The 23,924-nt window shown below is 48.5% G+C and overlaps 2 protein-coding genes across 2 annotated transcripts in view; one reads left to right on the top strand and one right to left on the bottom strand.

The window, feature by feature from the left end:
* Window positions 1-11,286, top strand: part of HSD11B2 (hydroxysteroid 11-beta dehydrogenase 2) — a 29,307-nt gene extending 18,021 nt beyond the window's left edge. The window contains exons 2-5 of the mRNA XM_035118884.3: window positions 6,167-6,379; window positions 6,937-7,122; window positions 7,396-7,533; window positions 8,316-11,286. Of these exons, the coding sequence (XP_034974775.3) occupies window positions 6,167-6,379; window positions 6,937-7,122; window positions 7,396-7,533; window positions 8,316-8,677 (899 nt within the window). The 3' untranslated portion in view covers window positions 8,678-11,286. The remainder of the gene's footprint in view (window positions 1-6,166; window positions 6,380-6,936; window positions 7,123-7,395; window positions 7,534-8,315) is intronic.
* Window positions 11,287-12,200: 914 nt separating this feature from the next.
* ATP6V0D1 (ATPase H+ transporting V0 subunit d1) overlaps window positions 12,201-23,924 on the bottom strand; it is a 28,660-nt gene continuing 16,936 nt past the window's right edge. Inside the window, exons 3-8 of the mRNA XM_035118573.3 lie at window positions 20,756-20,934; window positions 20,305-20,384; window positions 16,772-16,849; window positions 16,172-16,348; window positions 15,175-15,252; window positions 12,201-13,948 (exon numbers count right to left, since the gene is read on the bottom strand). Of these exons, the coding sequence (XP_034974464.1) occupies window positions 13,787-13,948; window positions 15,175-15,252; window positions 16,172-16,348; window positions 16,772-16,849; window positions 20,305-20,384; window positions 20,756-20,934 (754 nt within the window). The 3' untranslated portion in view covers window positions 12,201-13,786. The remainder of the gene's footprint in view (window positions 13,949-15,174; window positions 15,253-16,171; window positions 16,349-16,771; window positions 16,850-20,304; window positions 20,385-20,755; window positions 20,935-23,924) is intronic.

Raw genomic sequence — 23,924 nt, 5'->3', positions numbered from 1 at the left:
CTGCTCTGCCAGCCCCTTCATTTCACTCTTTTTCTGCCCCTTCCCACCTGCTCTACACTATCCTTTTGAGGTGCACAAATTCTAAGATCTATCAACCTGGGCTTGGTACAAAACAAAACAAAACCCATTCAGATGGAAACCATTCTGAGCCCAGGGATTTGTACATAATCCCAGAACTGAATGACACGTACCACCTTTCCACACAAAAGTCCACCCCGAGCTTTCTTCTTTTTTTGCGGGTGGGGGTCATTATGAAAGAATTGGAACTCAGAAATCCATACTGATCTTCAGGTCACACAGATACCTCCCTGTTAATCCTGATTCACCTTCTGTCTGCACCCCCACCCCCCCAAACCGGGCCTAACCTTATGACTTTTAAACTCCCTGTCTCCCTTGTTAGATTTAATCTTTCCTTTTGCCCTTCAGTCCTGAATGCTTTTCGCTGTCTGCTGTTTTGAAGTTGTATAAAAACTTCAAATGGGTTGAAGGATGGCGAGTTGCCTCCATTGCTTGATTATTTTCTCCAAATTGTGATGTCCCCATTGTGATTTTCTAGTCCCCTTTTGCCCACTGGGCAGATACAAGTGTGACCCACCTGGCCTTCAGGATTGCGTAGGGAGGGAGGGCCACATTCCTCAAGTGCACCCCCCCTGCCTGCCCTCCCATGTGGCTGATTTCCACACACTTAATTGCAGGGCCAGCTTCACTTAAGCTAAGCTGAAGAAGCGCCAGGGTCTTGGCCACATGACAAAAAGTGTAAAATCAGAGGATCAAACTGATTTAGCCAGGGAACCAGGCTGTGCCGAAGGCTGGTGCCATGGAAAGAGGGCCGCTGCTGCTGCTGCTCCTTTGGCCCTGAGTTGTGCAAGTCCGCCTGTGTGTGCAGCACATCAGCTTCCCAGGCTGCCTCTTGGCCTGTCACTCAGTGTTAATGGTTAATGTTGCCATAAACCTGCTGTTGAGGTTTGTAATCTCTGGGAAGGGAAGCTATCAGCCAGCCATCAGAAGTGAAAAGAACAGTCTGTACCCTGCACAGGCAGGCGGTGGGTGGGGTGTTTATGGCCCTTCCTCGCTTCCTCTTTCAGTAGGGGTTGGGGAGAGAAAGAGCAGCTACTGGCTGCTGTCCCTGGGAAATGCAGAGAGGGGTTGTCACAAGGTCCCTTAACCTGACTCTGGGGCAGGACAAGATGCCCTCTCACCTGCTGCTAGGTGCTCCACCTGCACTCATGGGGTTTTTTTTGGGGGGGGGACGACAAAGCAGAGGGGCAGCTCCCCTCCCTCCAAGGTACCAAGATGAAAAGATATGAGTCTTGTGTTCTACACACACACACTCTCTCTCTCTCTCTCTCTTACTTCTCATCTCAAGGACCACTGCCCAAGTCCAGGTCTTCTCAGCCTGCTCCTCAGTTACTTGGCAAACAACTACCACTCTGCTCATCCCCATTTGCACATGATGGTCCCAAAAGCTCTTGGACCCCATTCAGTATTTGTGCTGTTTCTCACCATTGTGGCCATGGTACAAGAGATCAGGGTGGGGAGAGAAAGGGCAGTCTTCCTCCCACAACTCCCAAGCCCCTCACCTCTCACAGGATGATACCTGCTTTGTGTTCGGCGCCTGATGTAGGTGGAGCTACATTTGTGTGCATACTCAGCCTTGCCTCTGGCTGCTAACTTCCCCTCCTCGCGCTCTCCCTCTGCCAAAATGTAAACAGCATCTTCTCCAAACAGAGATCTGCTTTGTTGCCCATGGACTGTTAGTGGCAGAGGTAGTAAGGATAAGGATAACTGCAGTGAACCCTAAGAATAGCTGGTGGCCCGTCCTGTTCTCATGGTGGCTAGCCAGGTGCCCTAAAGGGAAGCCCAGAAGCAGAAGCAACCCCCTCCCCAATTGTGGTTCCAAGCACCTGATATTCAGAGATGAACTGCCTCCAACAGTGGAGGTAAAACATAGCTATGAGGGATAGTTGCCATTGATAGTTTTCTCCTCTGTAAATTTCTCTAATCCGCTTTTAAATCCATCCAAGTTAGTGGTCGTCACTGCTTCCTGTGGGAACAAATTACATCGTTTAGCTATGTGCTGCGTGAAAAGCTACTTCCTTTTGTCCACCGTGAATCCTCAGCGTTGTGAGGGGGGGGGGGTTCTCTATCCACTTTCTCCATGCTGTGCATCATTTTATAAATTTCTATCATGTCTCCTCTTACTTGCCTCTTCTCTAAATGAAAAAGTCCCCAAAGCTGCAACCTTTCTTCATAGGGGAGTCTCTCCATCGCCATGATTTTGGTTGCCCTTTTCCAAACATTTCTCAGCTGTATGACATCCTTTTTGAGAGGAGGTGACCAGATCATGCACACAGTATTTCAAATGTGGTTGCACCGTAAATTTGTATAACAGCATAATGATATTGGCAGTTTTATTTTCAGTCCCTTTCCTAATGTTCCCCAGCATGGAATCTACCCTTTTCACAGCTGCCACACACTGTGTTGAGATCTTCACCAAGGTAACCATTATGCATCTCTCAATTGGGAGAACTGTTCATGTATTCCTACTCTCTGCTTCCCTAACCCTAAACCCATAAGCGTAGATGTGAAATTAGGATTTTTTGCCGCAATGTGCCTTACTTTACACTTGCTTGCACTGAATTGCATTTGTCATTTTACCTCCCATTCACTCACTTTTTGGAACTTTTTGCAATCCTTAAAAAAATGAACAAAAAACCAAAACCCTGAACAATTTAGTATTTTTAGCAAATTTGGCTACCTCACTACTCACCCCTAACTCTAAACCCCTCCATTCAGAGAACTGTTCATTTATTCCTGCTCTCTGCTTTCTGTCACATGAGTACCTCTCCTTTTTATTCCACAACTGCTTTGACTTTGTCAAAAGCTTTCTGAATGTCCAACTCTGTGTCAACTGGATTTATTGTCTATATGCCTGTTAACACCCACAAAGAACTTTTAATAGGTTAGTGAGTCAGGATTTTCCTATACAAACTTGGTCCCAGAAAGCCAGGAGGTCATTGCACCTCACACACCTGTGACCTCTGTCCACCAGGGAGATAGTACTGTAGTAAACATAGGACGGTTAGTGTAAAACACTGGAAAATCCTCAAGCTGGCTTTCTGCCTGCATTCTAGCAATTTTGTAGTTTATTGAATTACTTTATTAGAAGCTTAGGTTTTGCTTAGACCAAGGAGAGGAGGGGCAGAGTAGTGTGTCCACATTTGGCTGTTTCTCACACAATGAAGTTTCAGGATTTGGAATTCTAACAGCAAAGCACACTTGCATGATTTTGTCACACTAGTACCTTTAATTCTTGGTTTGTTTGTTTGTTTGCCCTGCTTTAATTCTCAATTAATGAGCCCAAACAACATACAAATGCCTTTGGAAATCCTGGCAGTGTGGACTTCTGCCCTGCCGTAATGGCTTATGGAGGCCCCCAACAGCCAGCCAGGCCACCATCTGTGTGTGTGTGTGTCCATCCTCCTGTGGTTTATGCCTGGACGTCATGACTGGGCTCTTGTGCGCAAGGGTCCATACTGGGTCAAGGGAGGGGGGAGTTATGAAGGCCCAGAGGAACCCCCCCCCCCTAAAACAGGGAGCTGTGTTGATTGGCCCTTGGGTAGGTCTGGGCTTTTGCTGGGACCCCGGCAACGTCTGATTGTGATGGTGAGAGGCGAGTTTGGGGTTGCGGTTTCTGGGCCCAACTTTTTTATTAACTGGCAAAGTTAATGGTCCGGCAATCCAGAGCAGGGAAGTGGAGGAAGCTATTTTTAGAACTGCCTTTTTTGCAACAAATCACAAGATAAACAGGCATTTTGTTCCCTTTTCTGTGTGTGTGCAAGGTATATAAACAGCAGATCCGTGACTGAATGAGTTGTAGACCCAAGGTCACATCCCCAGGTTGTGGGTGGAGCCACTTGCTAACACCTGAGCGGTGGCAACAGCAGCAGCAGCAGTCAAGATACCGAGGCAGCAGAAGGGGCTGGAGAAGTGCCAAAGCATCAGCAGCAGCCCCTTCTCTCGCCCCCACCCCAACTGCAGCAACTGCCCTTCATCCTTCTGCATCCTGTACTGGGAGAATTCCAGATTGTGATAGATGCAGAGCGAGCTGCCACATCCTGGGAACGCCGACCCCTGCTGTTGTGGCTGATTGACACAGGGGGTGACTTCCTGTTATGCTTGCCATTGCCATTGCGCAAGACCGGACATCCTGCGTCTTTCTTTAAAGGACAACAGTGTGTGCAAATTATAAAAGAAAAAAAATTAAAAGCTGCTGTGCCGAATGACCCATATGGTGGACTGTGGAGAAAAAGGGTTGTGCTGCTACTGAAAATGCCTCATGCAAGGCAGTTCAATCCCTGGCAGAGTTTTGTGTCTCTGTGCTTGTTCTGGCATCTCCCAGCTACCTTCCTCCTCCCTGCCTTTTTTCTGATCCTATGGTTGCTCTATGTCCCCCACCACCACCACCTCACCTCTTCCGCCTCTGCTGTAGCAGAGGTCACATCTACACTATGCATTTAAAAGCACATGGTTCCCCCCCCAATAGAATCTTGGGAACTGTAGTTTAAGGGTGCTGGGAATTGTAGCTCTGTGAAGGGTGAACTATAGTTCCCAGGACTCTTTTGGGGAACCAGGTGCTTTAAACGTATGGTGCGGTTGCAGCCTTTGAGTTTTCAGGCAGCATCTTTATGGCTTGCTGACATAACCTTTCAGCCGTGAATTCCTGCCTCCCTCAGTGCAGATTTATAGAATTTAGTTGTGCCTTTCCAAGCATCTCAGGGCAAAGCACTGGAGCATCTTTACATTTGAACTCCTTCAAATTACAAAGAGCCTTGGAGGTCTTTCCTTTAGTGCAAAAGCACTCAAAGTACGCAGCAATGTGCTGCAAAAGCTCTGCTGAGTGGGGTCGTGACTCAGGTGCACCCATTAATCCAGTCAGTCAGTAACAAGGGCAGATTTGTCCCTTCCTCTTTCCCTGGAATCTGTCTCGGTGGCATTTTACTTTGATAACAAGAGTTTTCCTGCTCCCCCAACCAGAGCCCAGCATCCCTCACCACCTCCTTTAAACACTTAGTTCATGGCAACATTAGCCATCTTGGCAATATCTGCTAGTTGGGATAAAGCAGCTCTGATCTGATCCTCCAGGGACTACAAAGTGGCTGCCAGTCCACTGCAAGCACTTTCTGTATTTGCACATTTTATTATTCATTGATAGGAGACGCCTCCGTTTCCTGTCTTTTAGGGTCACCCAGTTTATTCTTCCCTATCTGATAGCTCAGTGGAACTTGACCCCAGTATGGACCACAGTGCTAATTTTGGGAAATTTTGTTCTCCTCCAGTTTTCCATCCACCTTTCCTTGGTAATGGTGATTTTTTTTTTTTTTGGAATGTCAATGAGTTTCCCATGCTGTTCACCCTATGGCTTAGGGAGACTTGACACTCCGCTGCTGTCATGCCTGCTGGCAAGCCTTGCACCACTCGCATGACCACCTGCTTTTAGTTTTATACTTGCTTAATTTTTTATGGTTTTATATTTTTAGTTGCTGTGGGCTGCTTTGGGTACCTTGAGACAGAAAGGCAACATAAAAACAAGCAGCAGCAATAAATTAATAATAATAATAATAGTAGGTAAAAAGGTAAATGACCCCTGGACAGTTAGGTCCAGTCAAAGGCAAGTATGGGGTTGTGGTGCTCATCTCGCTTTGAGGCCAAGGGAGCTGGTGTTTGTCCACAGCCAGCTTTCTAGGTCATGTGGCCAGCATGACTAAATGCTTCTGGAACACCGTGACGGGAGGCCAGAGCACATGGAAACACCGTTTGCCTTCCCGCCGCACTATTATGCTTTCGAACTGCTAGGTGGGACAGAGCAATGGGAGTTCACTCCATCGTGCAGACTCGAACTGCTGACCTTCCGGCAAGCCCAAGAGGCTCAGTGGTTTAGACCACAGCGCCATCCGCTCCAATAATAATAATAATAATAATAATAATAATGGTGGTAGTAAAAAAAAAGTGAAGTGTGTCTGGATTGTGCCTATTTAATCTTCTTGTCATAACAATGCTTAGAGGTAGATCATCTTTATTATTCACATGCAGCCACTGGAGAACTGAGGCTAGGAGGTGGTCCGTTGTCCACCCTTGCCCACTCTTCCTTTTTGTCATTTTCCAGGATGTGACACTGGCTTTGGAAAGGTGGCTGCTCATCACTTAGACACCCTGGGACTGACCGTCTATGCTAGCGTCCTGGATCTGAAGAGTCCTGGCGCAGAGGAGCTTCGGCAGAGCTGCTCGTCACGCCTGACCCTGCTGGAAATGGACTTGACCAAAGCTGAGGACATCCAGAGAATCTTGCAGTTCATCAAGGCTCAGACAGTGAGGACAGGTAACTTGAGAGTGTTGGCAATCTGAACAGAAACAAGGTACCGTAGGTGTAGGATTCTCAGAGTCTCTTCTTTGGAATTTGAAACAAAACTTTCTGAGTTTCAAGGCTGAAACATGAAAGCGGGTGGTAAGCATAAATCTCAGAATCAGATTAGATAGTTGAGTGAATTTCTGAAAAAATCTTCAGTTTGTAGGCTGTCTCATATTAAAATGTAACAATCAAACAAACAATCTCCACACCAGCCGTTCTAGGGTGCGGTCATATAGGGTATTTACCTGCTAGAAGCCGGTGCAAAAACATTTTGAGAAAAGATGTCGGATGGATGGGTTCTTGCTTAATCTGGAAGCAGCAAAATGCCTTTGTTTGTCCACGCACATGGAGGAAAAGCGGCCAGGGGAAGAGCAGCCATTTGCCAATTTATTTTTATATGCACCACTGTATCATAAAAAATATGTCACAGGGGTTTACAACAATATAAACCCATGCAGCAGAACTGTAAAAATGGAAAGTAAACCAATTACAAACATCAGCAAACCAGTTTCCCTCTTGGCATACAGGGCTCTGGGGCCTGGTGAACAATGCTGGCATCAACACCACCCTTGCAGATGTGGAGCTGACGCCTCTCCACGACTTCCGCAGCTGCATGGAGGTGAACTTCTTTGGCACTTTGGAGCTGACCCAGGGGCTGCTGCCTTTGCTGCGCTCCTCACAAGGAAGGATTATCACCATCAGCAGCCCGGCAGGTAAAGGGAAGGAGAAAACCTTCCATGGGATCTGGTTTCGCCCTTTGGGAGTTGGGCTGCCCTAGGAAGCTGCCTTCCCTAGGAAGTCAGGCCCATTGAGCTCAGGGCTGCCTATATACTGACTGGCAGATACCACCGCTGGGGATTGAACTTGGGACCTTCCGCATGCAAAGCAGGTGCTCTACCGGTGAGCTACAGCCCTTCCCTACTGTTTGACCCTCCTGTAGTCAAGATGGGGGTAAAGAGTAACCCCTCCCTCCTCTCCTTCTGCAGGCAACATGCCGTTCCCCTGTTTATCTGGCTACGGGGCATCCAAAGCTGCTCTCAGCCTTGTCATGGACACTCTGCAGTATGAACTTGCACCCTGGGGGATTCAAGTGAGCGTCATCCTCCCAGGGTATTTCAAAACTGGTAAGAGAATGACTGGGACCGCTAGCAGTGCACAGGGGTGGGTGGGATAATGTGTCTTTTCTTTGTCCACTGCTGAGGACTTGCTCTGTTTTGCAGGTTCCAAGGAAACTGAAATTATTGGGGGGGGGGCAGGCGTAGCACAGCCTGGGGCTGGGGCTTCCCTTACTCTTTATGTGTGCAGGATCCATCAGTGGGAATTTTGCACACCACAAGGAGTTGCCAGTTTATTCTCTTACAGATACATTTGCACTTGAAGGATTGGCTTTGACCCCTTTGAGATACTTGATATAATAGTAAATAGTCTATAAGCAAACTAAAATAAAATTAAAAGAACAAATAAACGTCCCATCTGCCTTGTTGCTGTAACTTGGAGAGGCCCCTCCTGGGCATCACTTGGGGCTAACTCTCTCTCTCCTCTCAATGCCTGCTTCCTGATTGTTGTGTCCCATCAACTGCTCCAATCTGCTTCAATTTAACTGCTATTATTCATTTCATGCCCAAGATCCAAATGGGAGGAGCAAGGAAACATGAGGAAATGCTGCCTTGTTGCTTGGCTCACGCTGTGGCTTTGGAAATTGTTCCAAACACTGCCCTTATTTTTTCAAGTTTCACTCCAGTCATAAGGACTAGAAATATGCCTTAAGTGGAAGCTGAGATTCTGGGGAAGCCAAATTTTGCACTAGATACCAAACTTCAGGGTGAAGGAATTGTATAAGCTACCTGGGCTACACCCAGCATGAAATCTCTTACTCCCCCCCTCCCAACCTGTCTGTTCCCTGCAGATGGTTCTTGTAATCATGCTTATTGGAAAGAAAGGAAGGCTCAGCTGCTGGCAGCTCTATCCCCTGACCTCCTGGAAGCCTATGGAGAAGAATACCTGGAAGACATCAACAGGCAGTTTCTTGCTTCCATGAAGTTTGCTGTGGAGGACCTCAGCTCCGTCGTGGAGAGCATCGTGGACGGCCTCCTGTCTACCAGGCCTCTGGTGAAATACTACCCAGGGAGAGGCCTGGGCCCTATGTACTTCATCCACCACTACCTGCCCCACACCGTCCGCAACCTCTTCCTCAAAGCCTTCTTCATCAACCCAAAGTTGCCCAGAGGGCGGCAGCCAAAGCCTTGCAACAGCCCCCAGAAACAGTGAAGGGCAGCTTGGCAGAGAAAGCACCTGGGAAAGACTTCAGGGCCCAGAGTAGCTGCTTAAGGTGTTTCTACTGAAAATCCACCAGCTCATTTGTGTCAGTGCAGGGAGAGGGCAAGCTGCAGCCATTGCTGCCCTTTTCCTAAGTGAACATTAAAATTATAGGAAGATGGTGGGATTGGGACCCATTCGCTTCAATGAACAGAGTGCTGGAGAAGCCCTACTGAGACCAATGATTGTTGCATTTGGGGAAGGGGGGAGTTACCAGTGGCAAGTAAACACCCCCCCCCAAATTCCTGACTGGCTTTTCTCTCCCCCTTTGTGCCAAAGGAGATTGTGGCGGCTGCTAACTGATAGTGAAAGGGCTTCAGCATACCTCAGCTTTGTGATATACCTCTCCATAAACTTCAGCTGAGCCAATGCCATGTCTCCTCACTGTACTGTGTCTTCTTCACTGCAAATAGCCAAAGGCCTTTCCAGCTTCTCAGTCTGTATGTAGCACACTCCCCCCCCTGCCCGCCCCGCCCCCCCGGCACAAGCATGGTAATATTCATTAACAATAGTCACCACAGAAATCATGATCAAAATCAAAGTATTATAATTAAGAATCTATATCAGCCATAACTGGTACCTATTTGAATCACTCAGTTCAATCAATCAATTTATATATATATATATAAAAATTCACACCTAGTTTCTTAGCAGCTCTAGAAACAGTAGCCACTGAGTAAATAATACAAAACTGATTATCAATTAATAGCTTAATTTTATCCAAAATTAATAGCTTGTGTTTTATCTAAATACTGAGGCACCATATGTTAACAAGGTTTTACTCCCTTGGATCCACATATAGTGGGCAAAAAATAATGAGTTGTCATTTTAGATTGTTTGTTTGCTTTTGGATGCAGGCAAACAAACACCCCACCCCAGTTTTCATTGATTTCATTTATTCTGCTCCACAGTCTCAGGTGTAAAGCAGATCAGTTCACACACACACACAAAGTGGTACCTCGGAAGTCAAATGGAGTCCATTCCAGAAGCCTGTTTGACTTTCAAAACATTTGGAAACCAAGGTGTGGCTTCCGATTGGCTGCAGGAAGCTCCTGCAGCCATTTGGAAGCCGCATTGGACATTCGGGTTCCAAAGAACGTTCACAAACCAGAACACTCACTTCCAGGTTTGTGGCGTTTGGGAGCCAAAACGTTCAATTCGCAAGGCATTCATCAACCAAGGTACGACTGTATTCCAAGATTTCCAAGTCTGATTTTACTCTACAGAATTTTAGCCCTACAGAATAGTAGGGCTAATAAGTCTCTACAGAGGGCAACTTCCAGGCCCTTGGAAGGCCCAGCAGCTGCTCTCCATTGCAACCAAAGAATTTTAGGAGCTGACGATTTGTCCTAGTAACTTATATTTTAATAGCTGCTAGTTCTCATTTCCAAGAACTTTTGTCAATACCTCTATGGATTGGGTCATTTACATTTCCGGAATCTATGACCAAAAATTATAATCTTAAAGGTGAACAATTAACGCCTAGCTGCTCCATCCTAAAGAAGAACCAAATATAAGCAACGTTAAAGCACAACTTGTTTAAGGAGAGTAATTCAAGGTTGTTTGGTCTAGAGCAAGATGAACACCTTTCATTCCACCAACGCAGGAAGGGAAAAAGAGGTGGCATGCCTGTAGCAATGTCGCTTACATAAAAATAAAAATTGGGCCAGCGTGAAACCCTGTTTTACCGTGTCTATATAAGGGTTCAGGCCGAACCCCACTTACCTGAGAGTAAGCCCCATTGAATTCAGTAGGTCTTACTTATGAGTAGACGTGACTAGGATTGCCACCTTACTTGTGTCAAGATCCCATAATGGCCAGCCCTTTTGTTGTAATAATAGCTGTATGAGCCAAAGAAATATTTTGCTAATATTAGCTGTAGCCAAATTGCACCATAACCAGATCGAAGGTGAAGGTAAAACCTATGAAGGCTGAAAATAACTGCTTATTTGGACCCTTGAGATAATGGGAGGTTAAATGGTGTAATTTGTAGCCTGGAAAGGGTTCAAAGTACATAGAACAGCATGTATGTACAAAGGGGCTTCTCTGCATGTGTTCAACTGAAGGGGCTTGGAGCCTCTGCTCAGCTGGGGACCATGTGAGAAGGCTGAAGGTGCCTGTGGCTGGAACTGCTTGCAGCAGCACCCAAGTATTCATCAGTAGTCCCTGGTGCCTGCTCGTTCGGAGCATCAACCTTAAATGTTTGGGGACAAGAGGGGGAATCACCTAATTTCACAAAAACGTTGCATATTTGTGCAAATGAATGCAACGCATTATAGAACGCTGCTTGTGTGGATCTTGTTAGTACCTCTCATTCCTGCAGCTGACCTCAAGGATGCTGGGAGTTTTCTTTTCTTGCTGCTGCAGCAAACCTGCTGTTCTTCTGTCCTCCAAGCCTCATCACCATGCAGGAACTAAGCCAAAAAAGGCCTCCCCAAATTGGGGCCCCTCCTTGCCTCCAGAAGAGGGCAGGGACTCCCAGGCAGATGGCCTACAAATCTTGTCACGAAGAACAAGGTCACGATTGTCACTTGGAAATAAATTAAAATGGTTATTTCATACTTTGGTTGTGTATCTTGATGTCCTGGGGGAAAGTCAGTGAGTCGGGTCATGTCAGAGAAAGTGCTTCATTCCAGATGGTGGCATAGGCAGACAGTGCACATCCAGGCAGTGTGCAGAAAACCCTCTCTCAGCTCTGGGGGGACCTGCTGCTGGCGTCCTTACATAGGTCCTGGGGCTGCAGAGTAGTAGGGGCCTCGTGCAGCCTGGAGCCAAGTGGCCAAGCCAGATCCACTACCCCCCGGGGCTCCCTGCCCCCTGGTCACACTCAGCCTATCCTTCACACAGCTGCTATGAAACTCATCTGGATCTCCTAAGAGGAAGGCACAGGAAGAGATAAAGATGTAACAAAACAACAGTTTCATAACACACACAGGGCAGCATGAAGCCCTTCTGCATGTCCTGGCACTCCCTTCAGCCGTAGCCAGTGATGAAGAATTGGGTAATGCTACTTGCAGTCCCCAGACCTGGAGGGCTTCTTCTTCTTCATCCTCACTTTAATGTGGAGACACCACAGATAATAACACCACAGCCAGGTAGGGCCCTGCATCACCTGTATTCTGCATTTGTATGGTGGGAGGCAGGCAGAAAAGTAAAGTCAGCTGGCCCTCATGAGGTCTAGAGCAGCAGCTGCCTTGCTTCCCACCGGCAGAGGTTCTATTCTCTTGTCCACTGACCCACCAAAGAACCCCTGGGCATTGTGGGGGATTTTGCAGCATGTTTCCATGTGCCCAACCTCTGCTCCTCACAGCAATTCTGTGGATGTTTGTTTCAAGGCTTCTAATCCATCTGAAAAGTCATGGGGCAAGGAGCACAGCCACATCTCCCTGCTAGAAACTGCCAAGCATCTCAGACCCTCTCCGGGAAGGGGCTGCTTCTCAGAGGGCACCCAAGACAAACCAGCGGAGCGCTGCAATCATTTGGGGAAATAATTTATTGTCACAGTTTAACAGAAAGGTAATGAACAGCAAGCGAAACTCGAGGGGTCATACACCATGGAGCCAAGGTGACACATTTGGAAGGAAATTGAAACAGCCTCTTTCCATCCACACCAGCCAGAGGAAAGCCTCCCCACCCAGCAGCCACTTATTTGCACATACAAAGGAACTAAGAGACAGCCACCCATGAAAAGAGGCACAGCCCAGGAACACCTTTCCAAAGTGCTTGCAAGCAGAGAGGCTAGAGCCTGCTGGCTGCATGGGAAGGGCTGGGGGCTGGCAGGCTGGGTGAAGGAAGGGCAGCTTGTCTGCAGTGAAAAGGCTGGGACTTGAGACCAGTGCAACTCACAGCAAAAGCCCCATACCCTGAAGAGGGCCAGAGGAAGACCCACCACAGAACCTGCAATAGGGGAGTTCCCAGCTGAGGCTAAGTGGTTGCTGCTCTTTAGGAGTCCTGGTCATTCTTCCAAGTGCAGGTGGGGAGGAGAAGGTAGAGAGGCAGAGCTGCCAAGGCAGCCTCAGCCACTTTCTCTGGGCAGGCCTAGAAACTACACAGGGTCTGAGGCACCCAGACCAGGCCCTGCAGCAAAGAAAGGGGACATTTTCACAGGACTTGTGCAGCCCAGCAGGTCTCCAATGGAGAGGCCCGGAAAAGACCAGGACCATTTTGACATCACCTGAGGGTCGCCATGGAAAGAGTAGTTTGACTTGCACATCTTTGGCCCAGCAGGAGAGGAAAAGAACACACACACCCCTACCCTTTCCTGACCTGGAAAAAGGAAAGACCTCTTCCTGAGCAAAGAGACTACAGGAACCTCTCCCCCGGAATGGAGCCTTGCTTGCAAAACACCTCCGGGCAATTGGATGGCCAAGCAAATTGCTCTGCCACTCGCAGAGAGGCATGTGCAGCCACAGATCTCGCTGCTTTGTCTAGTAAGTGGGCAGGATGCTCCAAAGCCAACACCACAGGGAAGGAGGCTGTGCCAAATCCAGGGGACTGTCCCGGAAGCAGAAGCTCCACAAACATGCTTTAAACCCACTGAGTGGTTGTGGCTTCCTATCAAGAGCTGCTGTAATTGCAGAGCTCCAAGGACTTCCCCAGCCCTGCACTCTTTGCAGAGCTGGACTACCCAAGACTTTCAGAGAGAAGAGCCAGGAGAGTAGAGTCGGCTGAAAGATGCAGTACAACGAAGCCTCAAGTTGTGCAAAGACAAGCAGATGCTCACAGTCGACACAACACAAACACATATCTTCACTGCTTGCATGACATTGTGCTGGCCGACCAAAGTGTTGCATGAGGGCACAGCATTCCTGCTGACCCTCAGAAACACCCAGAATCCCTCCTTTGGAGGACAGTAAACTTCTAGTAATACTGAATGATCTAGTCTGATCTACACAAAGCACATACAGTGACACGTTAATGAGGAAGGAGGCAGGGCCCCCCATGGCCCAGCAAGACCCCAAAGGCTCCTCCCGGTGGTCCCTCGGAAAGCTACATCCAGGTCTGGAACTTGGGGAAGGGAGGCGAGGAACCTGTGGACTTGGCCCGGCAAAAGAGAAGGGTTTAGAAGATGGGGATGTAATTGTCTATCTTTGCCCGGTGGCGCTGGGCGATGCACTCCGCAATCCAGACGATGTTGCGGCACTCTTGCTCCTTCAGCTTCACAAAAGCATAGAAGACACCAAAGTGGAACTGGTTCAGGAAAGCCAGCTTGTTCAGCTTCACCTGTTGAGAGCAGATACCAGGTGAGCAAACACAGTCCTGCCAGCCACTCTTTCCATGCAAGCATTTCACAGCAACACCCTGGCAGCTAGGAGGAAAGTCACACCACTCTCCCCTCTGGCTTGCATGTGGAGAAAGGGGCCCACAGACAGGATCTAAGCTGGCCCCAGGAGCCTGCTGTGTGTCTCTGCAAGGGGAAATTAGCTGGTGAAAAGAATACACTGTACAGAACCCCCCCACACACACATTCACACCAGCTTAGTCTGATGGGCTAACTACAGGCATGTCAAACCTGCGGCCCTCCAGATGTTTTGGACTACAATTCCCATCTTCCCCAACCACTGGTCCTGCTAGCTAGGGATCATGGGATTTGTAGGCCAAAACATCTGGAGGGCCGCAGGTTTGACATGCCTGGGCTAACAGAAGCCTCCCCTAGACATATGAGTGCTTGGCCACTGTCATCTGTGCTGCATGCTGGTTCACACCTTGCCCAGGTTAGTACAACCCTCAGTGCTTGGGGTTGCTTTGAAGGACACTTGGGAAACTGCAGCTGGTGAAATTAGGGCAGCAAAATTATGATCCTGGGACTGGGAGACGCATCTTCTTTGCCAGCTATGCTGGTTCCCAGGCACAATTTCAAGGGCTGGTTTTGACCTAAAAAGCTCTCAGTGGATGAGGACCAGAGGAGGTCAGCAGCAAAGCCAGAGGGATGTGTCTCCTCCACAGAGTGCTCAGGCTTCTGTGCTCCTTGTCAGCCTCACGGCCATTCATGCTTGTCTGATCTCAGTCAGTCAAGACAGAATAAATGCCTCATTGGCATAACGGTGCCTTATCCACCAGACCTGTGGCATTCAGATAAGGCAGGGACCAACCCAGTGGTTTCGGAGTGGCCTAGCCCTGGTTGGTATTGGTAGCGGCTGTTTCCTTCCACACTCAGTTTGGGAGGGGGGGGGGGTGCTCCCTGCTGCCAGCTTCCTCTTGACTGCCGAGGACAGCGCTAGCAGCTGAAAAATAGCTGGCTGGCTTGGGACAAATGCCTACAAGGCAGAAATAAATGCAACAGTGGATGTGTTGGGGAAGCTTTCAAGAGAGACTCTTTGCTGGCCTCAGGCTGGGGAAGTGAATCATCAGGGCAGAGTGTCTCCAAACGCCCTGCCCACCGTGTTCACGGGGCTAGTCGAGCCTGTAGTGCAATCAAGGCACCTGATAAGCAAGGGAAGCCTACTCACTTCATGCTCAAAGAATCGATCCTCGAGAGTCTTGTCCCCTGGGTTGCTACCAGCTCCTTCAAACAGCAGCTTATATTCCTGTGGGGGAGAAAAGCTGTTACAAGACGAGTCAAGCAAGGGATTGGCCTTTCAACAAGCATGAAATGAAACCAGCTCAGAATACCATCACTGCTCCCTACTGGAGCCAGAGAAATAAAAGGCAGAGAAGAAAGCTGAAGGGAGGTTGGATCCTGGAGTGGGGTGTGTGATTTTAAAAAACACAAGAAGTAGCAAGGCAGCAACACCGCCATGCATGAAGGGGCTGCAGGGAAAGGGAGAGAAAATTCCTGCAGCTAAAGAGAGGGGGGGGATAGAGAGGGAGGGAGGGAGGAACACACCAGGGGGGGCATTTGAAAAATTAGCAAGTTTTGAAGGTCAAGTTCATTAGAAGTTGACACAAATATGGAGCTTTGATGGGGGGGAGGTGTTGCTATTCATCAGTAGTGAAGCTTAACACTAGGCTTGCCGGGGGGGGCGGGGGCAGGGAGGAGATGCAAACTCCCCAGAGACACGATACTGCAGCTTGAAAGCTAGGAAAGTGCAGTACTGCAGCTTGAAAGCTAGGAAAGTGCAGTACTAACAAAAGAAAGTGGACTTTTCAGATTCCCCACCCCTGGCAAAGAGCAGCCCCTGGGAAGGTCACGCTATAAGCTGCTCTGGTCTACCCTTTTATGGGATACATGGAAGGAGGAGTGTGACAAAAATGTGGAGAGTGACACAAGGAAGGAGATTTATCCCCATTTTCAAAGCTCCAAAACATTATGGGTTAATAGCCTGATCACTGAAGCCACAGCCTGCTGCTGACAGCTAGGTACCCTTTGCCTATGGGTGAGGACTGAGCAACCATGTGATTGATTGCCCCAGAAACAAAACATGCCCACCCACCCCCAAATACTACACTGCACGTTGTCCTCCTCCCCCCCCTGCTCCAGGCCCAGCTCAGAGGCAGGAAGCTTACAGGGTAGTAGTCGGCGACTGCTTTGACTTGCTCGTAGTCATCTGCCCTGGCCAGTTGAGCCAGGCCCTCTGGATAGAGCTTTCCACAGTGGGGGAAGAGCTTTGCGCGGTCCTCCTTGGACAGCTCTGTGCCAAAGGAGTTGATGGTGATGATGAATGCTCTTCGGTCAGCTTCAAACTGCAAGGAAAGAGACAGGCAGGTTAGCAGTGTTAGAAAGGGCAGCAGGAGCCCAGCACCAGCACTGACCAGCTTCTTTAAAAGTTTCTAATGTATCCTAAAAGGGGGTGGGGTGGGCAGCCAATTATATTAAGGAAAGAAGCAAGGGATGGTGAGAGGAGGAAGAGTTCAGCTCAAATATATCCCTGCTCTGGCCAAATTAAGAGCCCTGGCAGCTTCCAGAAAAGGCTTCAGTTGCAACTTTGGCAGACCCCTCCCAAAAGGGACAGCACAGCCTTTTGAAAGCACTGAAGCGGGAATTCTTGGCTGGGCTGTGGCAGAAGGCAGGAGAGACGGGCGATGCTCGCTCCAGGGGCAGCCGGAGTTTCTCTGCTGGCTGGCCCCACACAAAACTAGGCAAGGGGGCTGCTAGCTGGCTCCTACCTCCAAGATGGGGCACATGGCATCAGCTGTTGTGCCGCCCAGGATTTTGCAGAACTTGTAGAAGGACTCGAGGTAAGCCTGGGAGGAACCAAATCGACACAAAGAGAGTCAGTGAGCCTGTCAGAGCCCAAAAACACAGTCACGTCAACAAGGAGGAACAAGGGCTGCTCTGCACACAGGAGGTACCAAATGGTGAAGGTGCAACCAAGGAGAGGGACAGCTCCTTGGCCTCTGCCCAACCCCTGCTGTTTCATCAGTGTTTTTGAAGGAGAAATGCTGTAGGGACCGGAATCCAGAGCATCTTCTACCCAACTCAAGAGATATTTATTTATTTATACATACATACCCCACTCATCTGACTGGGTTTCCCCCACCACTCTGGGCGGCTTCCAACAAATACCAAAATACATTAAAATATCACAGATTAAAAACTTCCCTAAACAGGGCTGCCTTTAGGTGTTTTCTAAATGTCAGGTAGTTGTTCATCTCCCTGACCTCTGATGGGAGGGCATTCCACAGGGCAGGCGCCACTACTGAGAAGGCCCTCTGCCTGGTTCCCTGTAGTTTTGCTTCTCGCAGTGAGGGAACCGCCAGAAGGCCCTCAGCGCTGGATCTCAGTGTCCGGGCTGAACGATGGGGGTGGAGACGCTCCTTCAGGTATACAGGACCGAGGCCATTTAGGGCTTTAAAGGTAAGCACCAACACTTTGAATTGTGCTCGGAAACATACTGGGAGCCAGTGTAGATCTCTCAGGACCGGTGTTATGTGGTCCCGGCGGCCACTCCCAGTCACCAGTCTAGCTGCCGCATTCTGGATTAATTGCAGTTTCCGGGTCACCTTCAAAGGTAGCCCCACGTAGAGCGCATTGCAGTAGTCCAAGTGGGAGATAACTAGAGCATGCACCACTCTGGTGAGACAGTCTGCGGGCAGGTAGGGTCTCAGCCTGCATACCAGATGGAGTTCATCCAGTGCAGGGACAAAATGGAGAAGCCTCAGCAGCTGCTGCCTAACTTAAGTTATCCCAGTGCCTCCCTTACTTGCTCCCTTTACTGGAGAGCAAAAGAGCCAAGTAGGAGGCTACAGGATCAAAACAGCCGCCACACCTGTGTTGGACTTGACAACACCTGCATGGCACAGGGAGAAACTGAGGAATTAAGTATCACTCCTTTGCACGAATCCATCTGATGCAGCAAGCAGAAAACGGCCCATCTGAGACTCCCTTCTACTGTTGGAGGAGGAGTTGTTGTTTATGGGTATGGAACAGAAGTAGCACTTCACCAATGGAAGGGAGTCCTCCACCTCCTGCGCCACAGACAAACAGCAGCAAGTGACTCAACACATTTCAAGGAAATCCACCTATTTGCTGCTGCCACCTGTTAGTTCTAGGCCTGCCATTTAGAACAAGAGAGGTGAACAAGAGGACCACATTCAGCCTCTGGCTACCTTTGGGAGTCTGCATGTGCCAGGGTGGGCATGGCCACCCAACACCCTCATTTACACACTTACACACACACAGTATCAGCTGAGAAGGGGGCTTTATCACTCTCTCTTTACTTGTCAATCTGATGATTCCCTGAAAAAAAAATAGGGCAGGGCATCCCCCACCGAAGCACTGTGTGTCTTTTTTTTTCTTTTTCCCACTGCTGTCAAATTGTGAGCTGTTGGGCAGGGGCAGGAAAATTGGCCATGGGCAGGGCTGGATCAGGCCTCAGACTGGGATTGAGCCACCCCACCCTGCTGTACAGCAAGAGAAAGAAAGAAGCCTGCTCCACTTTCTCACAGACTTCAGAGCCCTTTGGAGACTCCCTTCCTTGTGTCTCCCTGTAACCTTCATTTCTCCAGGCTCAACATGCTCAGCAGCTCTTTCGACTGACCCTCACAGGACTCACCCAGACCACACACACCCCCACTGAATCTGCATCACCCTCTTCAGAAGAGACTCAGAATCTGTCTCCTCTGAGGTGTGCTTGGTTGCATCGCTGCATATCTTCCATGGAACAGCCCAGTTGGTAGAGCACAAGACTCAACCTCAGGATTATGGACAAAACATTCCTGCACTGCAGAGGGTTGAACAATGACCCTTGTGGTCCCTTCCAACTCTGCAATTCCATGGTTCTATGATTCATTTATATGAAGTACCTTGTGTTGCCCAGGAGGTCCTTCTTTGAGGGTGGAGGATAATGAAAGTTCCACCATTTTTAGAGGTATTATTTCCAACAGCTGTTTAACTGAAACTTTGCATTATATGTTGTTTTAATTTTTTGTGTATGTAGCATGCTGAAGGACAGAGTAGAAATATGAATAAAAGTCAGTCATATCCTTCTAAAATTGAGGTGCCCTGAATTGGACACAGGATTCCAGGGGGGCCTGACCAGCACCCAGATTCCACTCCGTGTCTCTTCAGGTAGAGACAGGGACCCTTTGTGGGTGAGTGACAGGTGCCCAGACATTGTAGAGTCCAGCTCCCAACATCCCCGGCTGCACTGGCAATGCGAACCTCAGACAGCCTCTTGGGGGGATTCACTGCCCCATCCTTGTGTCAATGCATGATAGCCGGGACTCTCTACTGTCTGTAAGGTCACAAGCAGGAGAGCTGACAGCTCCTTTGCTTGCCTGGATAGCAGCTCTCTGCAAACAGCCTTGGCTCTCCCCCTGCAGACATGGATCTACCTGTAGCTAGTTAGGACCAGTGGGATCTAGGAGGGCAGCTGCAATCCAGGCACCCTGTTGCCAGGCATGTGAGATGGAGCGATAGACACGCAACCACAGCAGCATCACTGCCCCCCCCAACATTTACACACCAAGAACAAACCTCCTGGCTGCAGAGCAGACTGATCCACCTCAAACCAGACGGTGCCAGCCAGAAGAGCTGTGGCAGGCAGGCTGCTCACAGCCCAGCAGGGACACGCCCTGAAGTTAGGTGCCAACCATTTCCCTCCACCCCACCTGGCTCCAGCCAACCGTATTAGCGATTGTGTCAGGGCAGTGACAGTGCTGTACTAAAATCCTACAGGAAGGATAGTCACTAATTCAGAAACAGCGTGGAGCTTGGCATGCACCAAAGCTCAAAGTGACTCATTAACTTGGGGGGCTTGGAGACCCCCACCAAGTCCTGCTAGGCATAAGGAAGCACTGAGAGGGAGGGGCCTTGGAATAGGACAAACAGCCCTTTCTGTCAGCAAGGGTAGCTGCAAGTGGCTCTTGGCTCAGCAGCAACAGCCAATCGGCCTGGGATTTATTTATTAATGACCACGTTCATAGTTTGCCCTTCATCTGAAAATCTCATGGCAGAAACACATAGAATTAAAACCAAAGTCCCCTCCCCCACATATAATTGCCAATAACTTAATACTGTATATAAAAAATAGAATTAAAACCAAAGCTAAACAGCAATATTCAATTGCATGCATGGAAAGCATCAGAAGCAAGAAAACTCCAATAATGCATTTAATGGCCTCAGACAATCAGCATCAATTTACAAAGTTCTTACTTGAGGAAAGTAGCAACTGACTTCACTCTCTTTGAGTGCTTACCTTATAAAGTGTGTTCCGGATAATTTCAATGTTCATTTCATCAAGGTCCTGCTCAGATATGCAGTCTTGGAAAAAGGCAGCTGCAAGGAATGGAGAAGGGTGAGCCTAGCTAAAGGGCCAGGAAAGAAGGAGAGTCACCTCCCACCCAGACTCCCTGGCCAGCAGTTTCAAGTTCTCTGTGGTCAAGGCAAACCAGAAGGAGATCCTCCTCCTCTTCCACTGGCCCTCAAAGGTAAGGAGTCAGTGATTTTCACAATGAACTTTCAAAGTAGTCAAAGAGCCCAAAAGGATTTCCTGCAGTTACCAAACTGTACACAGTGGCTCATACTGTGTGCTAAAATACCACTACAGGAACCCTTCATGTCAAGAACCCCCAATAATTTTGGGTCTCCCTTTAAATACATTCCCCTGCAGAAGAGCGAAGCCCCTGAAACTGCTAACTCTTCCTCACCTAGGGGCGTGTCGACCAAAATGGCGTTGTACAGTTCGGCGGGGGTTTGGGCAATGTTCACCGCCTCCATCTGCTCAAAACTCCCCAGGGGGTGGCATTTGGGCACCAGCTCAGCAATGGAGCGTTGATGCAGTGTCCCAGTGATCAGGAGGATTACGTTGTCAATCATGTAGCTGTACCTGAAAGGAAACAAAACAGACAACTGCTATGACCAGCCAAGTGGGGAATATGAACTCTTTGCCTTCACTGAAGTAGACTTCACTGAGGCTTCACAGCTGGAGGTGGAGTGCGGGGCAAAATGGCAGACTGAAGGCGCAGGTGTTGCAAAAGGGGGCCGCCTGAACCTGTTTTATTCCTTTTCATCTGCAAATTCAAGAGCAGTTTACAAGAGATTTCACATACACTATTGATCCAATAATGAAATCAGGTATTGCAAATCCTATTACCAGAGTTGGAAAGGGACCTCAGAGGCCATCTACTTCATCAGAACCCTTCACTGGTGGCCACCCAGCCTCTGCCAAAAAGCCTCTAAGGAAACTGAGCCCATGCCCTTCTGTCCCAGGCAGCCTCTTCTCCCTACTGTCAAAAGAGCTGTTTAGCCAAAATTCTCTTTCGTGCCACTGTTCCATTTGGCCCCAGCTGCTGCAGCAACAAATGTCAAACCTACTCCATCATATCCATATGGCATCTCTTTAAAATATTTGAAGCCACGTCTTCTCTGGACTAAACATACACAACTCTGCCAGCCTTTCTTCCTCATAGGACTTGGGCTTCCTCCAAGTTCCTCTCCAACTTTGTCACTCTACGATTTTCAGTTTTATACATTTCAATAATTTTACAGCCATTTTAACATTTCAAAACTTGACTTCCTTCCCCCTCTTTCTGTGGTTCCTTAAATTTATTTTTAATATTTTCTGCATATCCAAATTAACTTAATTTGTTCATTTATTCATCTACTTTAAATATATACTGTACTCTTGTAAAACTGCAGGTTTTTAAATAATCCTACCAATGTTCTTATCTGTTTACAGGTTTTTTTTAAAAAGGCTATTTGCCTTTGTCACTTTCTCCCTGATGTGTTGCTCTGCCAACTCATGCTTGGTTTGTGGTGCACTAAAACCCTCGAGATCCTTCTGACAAACGCAAATCAGACAAAGAGGCCAAAATTCATTAGGACACAAGCCTGACGCCCTTCAAGTAGATTTAAGTGGCCCTCGGGTCTGGCACTAATAAAGCTCGGCGAGGCCTGCCTAGGAGGTGCTCTCCACAGCGCACAGAGCAGAACACGCCTGAACAGGAACATCAAAGTGTTTCTCAAAGCAGGGCCACTGCAGCCACATAGCCCATCACCTTACAAATGCCTCCAGCACAAACAAAGCAGGCCTGCTGCAGAACGATGGTGTGGAGTCAGCTGACCAAAGCAGAATGATCAAAGGCAGCAAGGAAAGCAAACTGAGGCAGCTGCTCCTTCCCTTTGGATCACCGAGAACAAGGGGTGATAAGAGGGGAGCTGGGAAACGTCCCAGCCCACAAGTCAAAACACCCTGGCCAGATTCAGGAAGTGGTTTCCATCCTGCAGGTACACTTAATTCCTTCTCCTTCCTTGCAACATGCCTCAAACAACCCTTTCAGCAAAATTGCCAGGAGCTTGGGAGTGCTGGGAAGTGGCCGGCAGCCAGTTTGCATCGAGGAGAAGAACCAATAGTTGCAGGGAGGTGTTCCCTTTTACACAGTGTTGTGCAACATGGCCAGCTGCCCAGGTGGCAGGAGCCAGCAGTGCTTCCACTGGTAAGAGAGCATGGCAAGGCTCAGCCACAGCCAACATAGAAAGCCCCATAGAGAGGCCCTGACCAGCTTTGCACCATGAGCAAAACGTGGAGCAGCTTGCAGGTTACTCTTGGAGGCAGGAGCCCTTTGATTGACAACCCAGCCACAGGATGTGCATCTTTTCCCACAAGATATGGTGTGTTTGCCACCAACCTGGACAGCTTTAAAAGGGGGTGAGCCTCATCCTCTGGGAATGGTTACTAGCCAAGGTGGCTATGCTCTATCGCAAGGCAAGAAAGTGTTGCAGATGCCCTCGCATCCTACTTGCAGGCTTTCCCTTGGGACCTCTGGCTGGCCACTGTGACAGCAGGAGGCTGAACTAGATAGCCACCCTTTGGCCTGATCCAGCTTCAGCGCTCTTGTTCATAGATATGGTCCTTCCCTATGCAAAATGAATTCCTTGCATGGAAATTCAGTAAAATGAACCCCCCTTGCAAGCTGAAGTGGTGCAGGCCAAACGGAGTCCCATATCCCCTATTTAAGAGAGACTGAGGAGCAGAAGGGCAGAATCTTCCCATCATCTGTTAGGCTCCGTGAGAATCTTTTTCCCTTGCTTTTTATTTCTAAGCAGTCCTCATGGTTGGAAATGTCTGCTGCAGCGAAGAGGGGCAGGCAGAGCATCGTGTGCTCAAAAGGGGTGCTGCTGCTGCAGTGCTTTAAAAAGCCTCCACTCCTATACCTAGTACTGTTGCCTGCAGAAAACTGCCCTGCCACTGCCAAAGGGGAGGAGGAGGTGGCAGAACCCCACAGCAGCCTTTGTTGCAGGCACATAGATGCCGCATCGCTGACTTAGGTGTCGCCTGGTACAGCGGTGCAGGAGATGCTCTGCAGCTGAATGCTGCAAGCTTGGACCATTTTATAGGGTGTGTTGACTTTTTCAACTTTTAAATTCCAAAAATGAGCGGTGCTAAAAAGTTGTGACATGACTTGGGAGTTCAAAAATATATTTTGGCTAAATTAATATAATTTTGTTTTGTTTGGCCAGCAAAATGTGTGTACAATTGTCTAGAAATCATTAAAAAATGATTGCCAAGTACTTGCAGTTATATAACATATTAATATTATATTTATTATTTGTTATGATTTAGCATTACCTGATGGTAAAATAAAAAATACTTAGGTTTTCCAAAAGCAGTTTATCTGTTTCTTCATCAAAAGTAGACTTACCAGGCTAAATGTTGTCCAATCAGAAAAATAGCAGATTGGAGTTCCTCAAGCTGCAAAGCATTATTTTTAACACCCCCTCACTGAAGAAATTTGCAGAAATTAAGTTTGACCCCCTGAAATGACATGCCCTGCTGGGCCAAAGAGCCCCACCCAGAGGACAGACCAAGGTCTTTGG

The sequence above is a fragment of the Zootoca vivipara genome, chromosome 6 (genome assembly GCF_965207765.1).
Source record: "Zootoca vivipara chromosome 6, rZooViv2.hap1.1, whole genome shotgun sequence".
Taxonomy (NCBI): Eukaryota; Metazoa; Chordata; class Lepidosauria; order Squamata; family Lacertidae; genus Zootoca; species Zootoca vivipara.
This window is presented reverse-complemented; position numbering and strand designations above follow the sequence as displayed.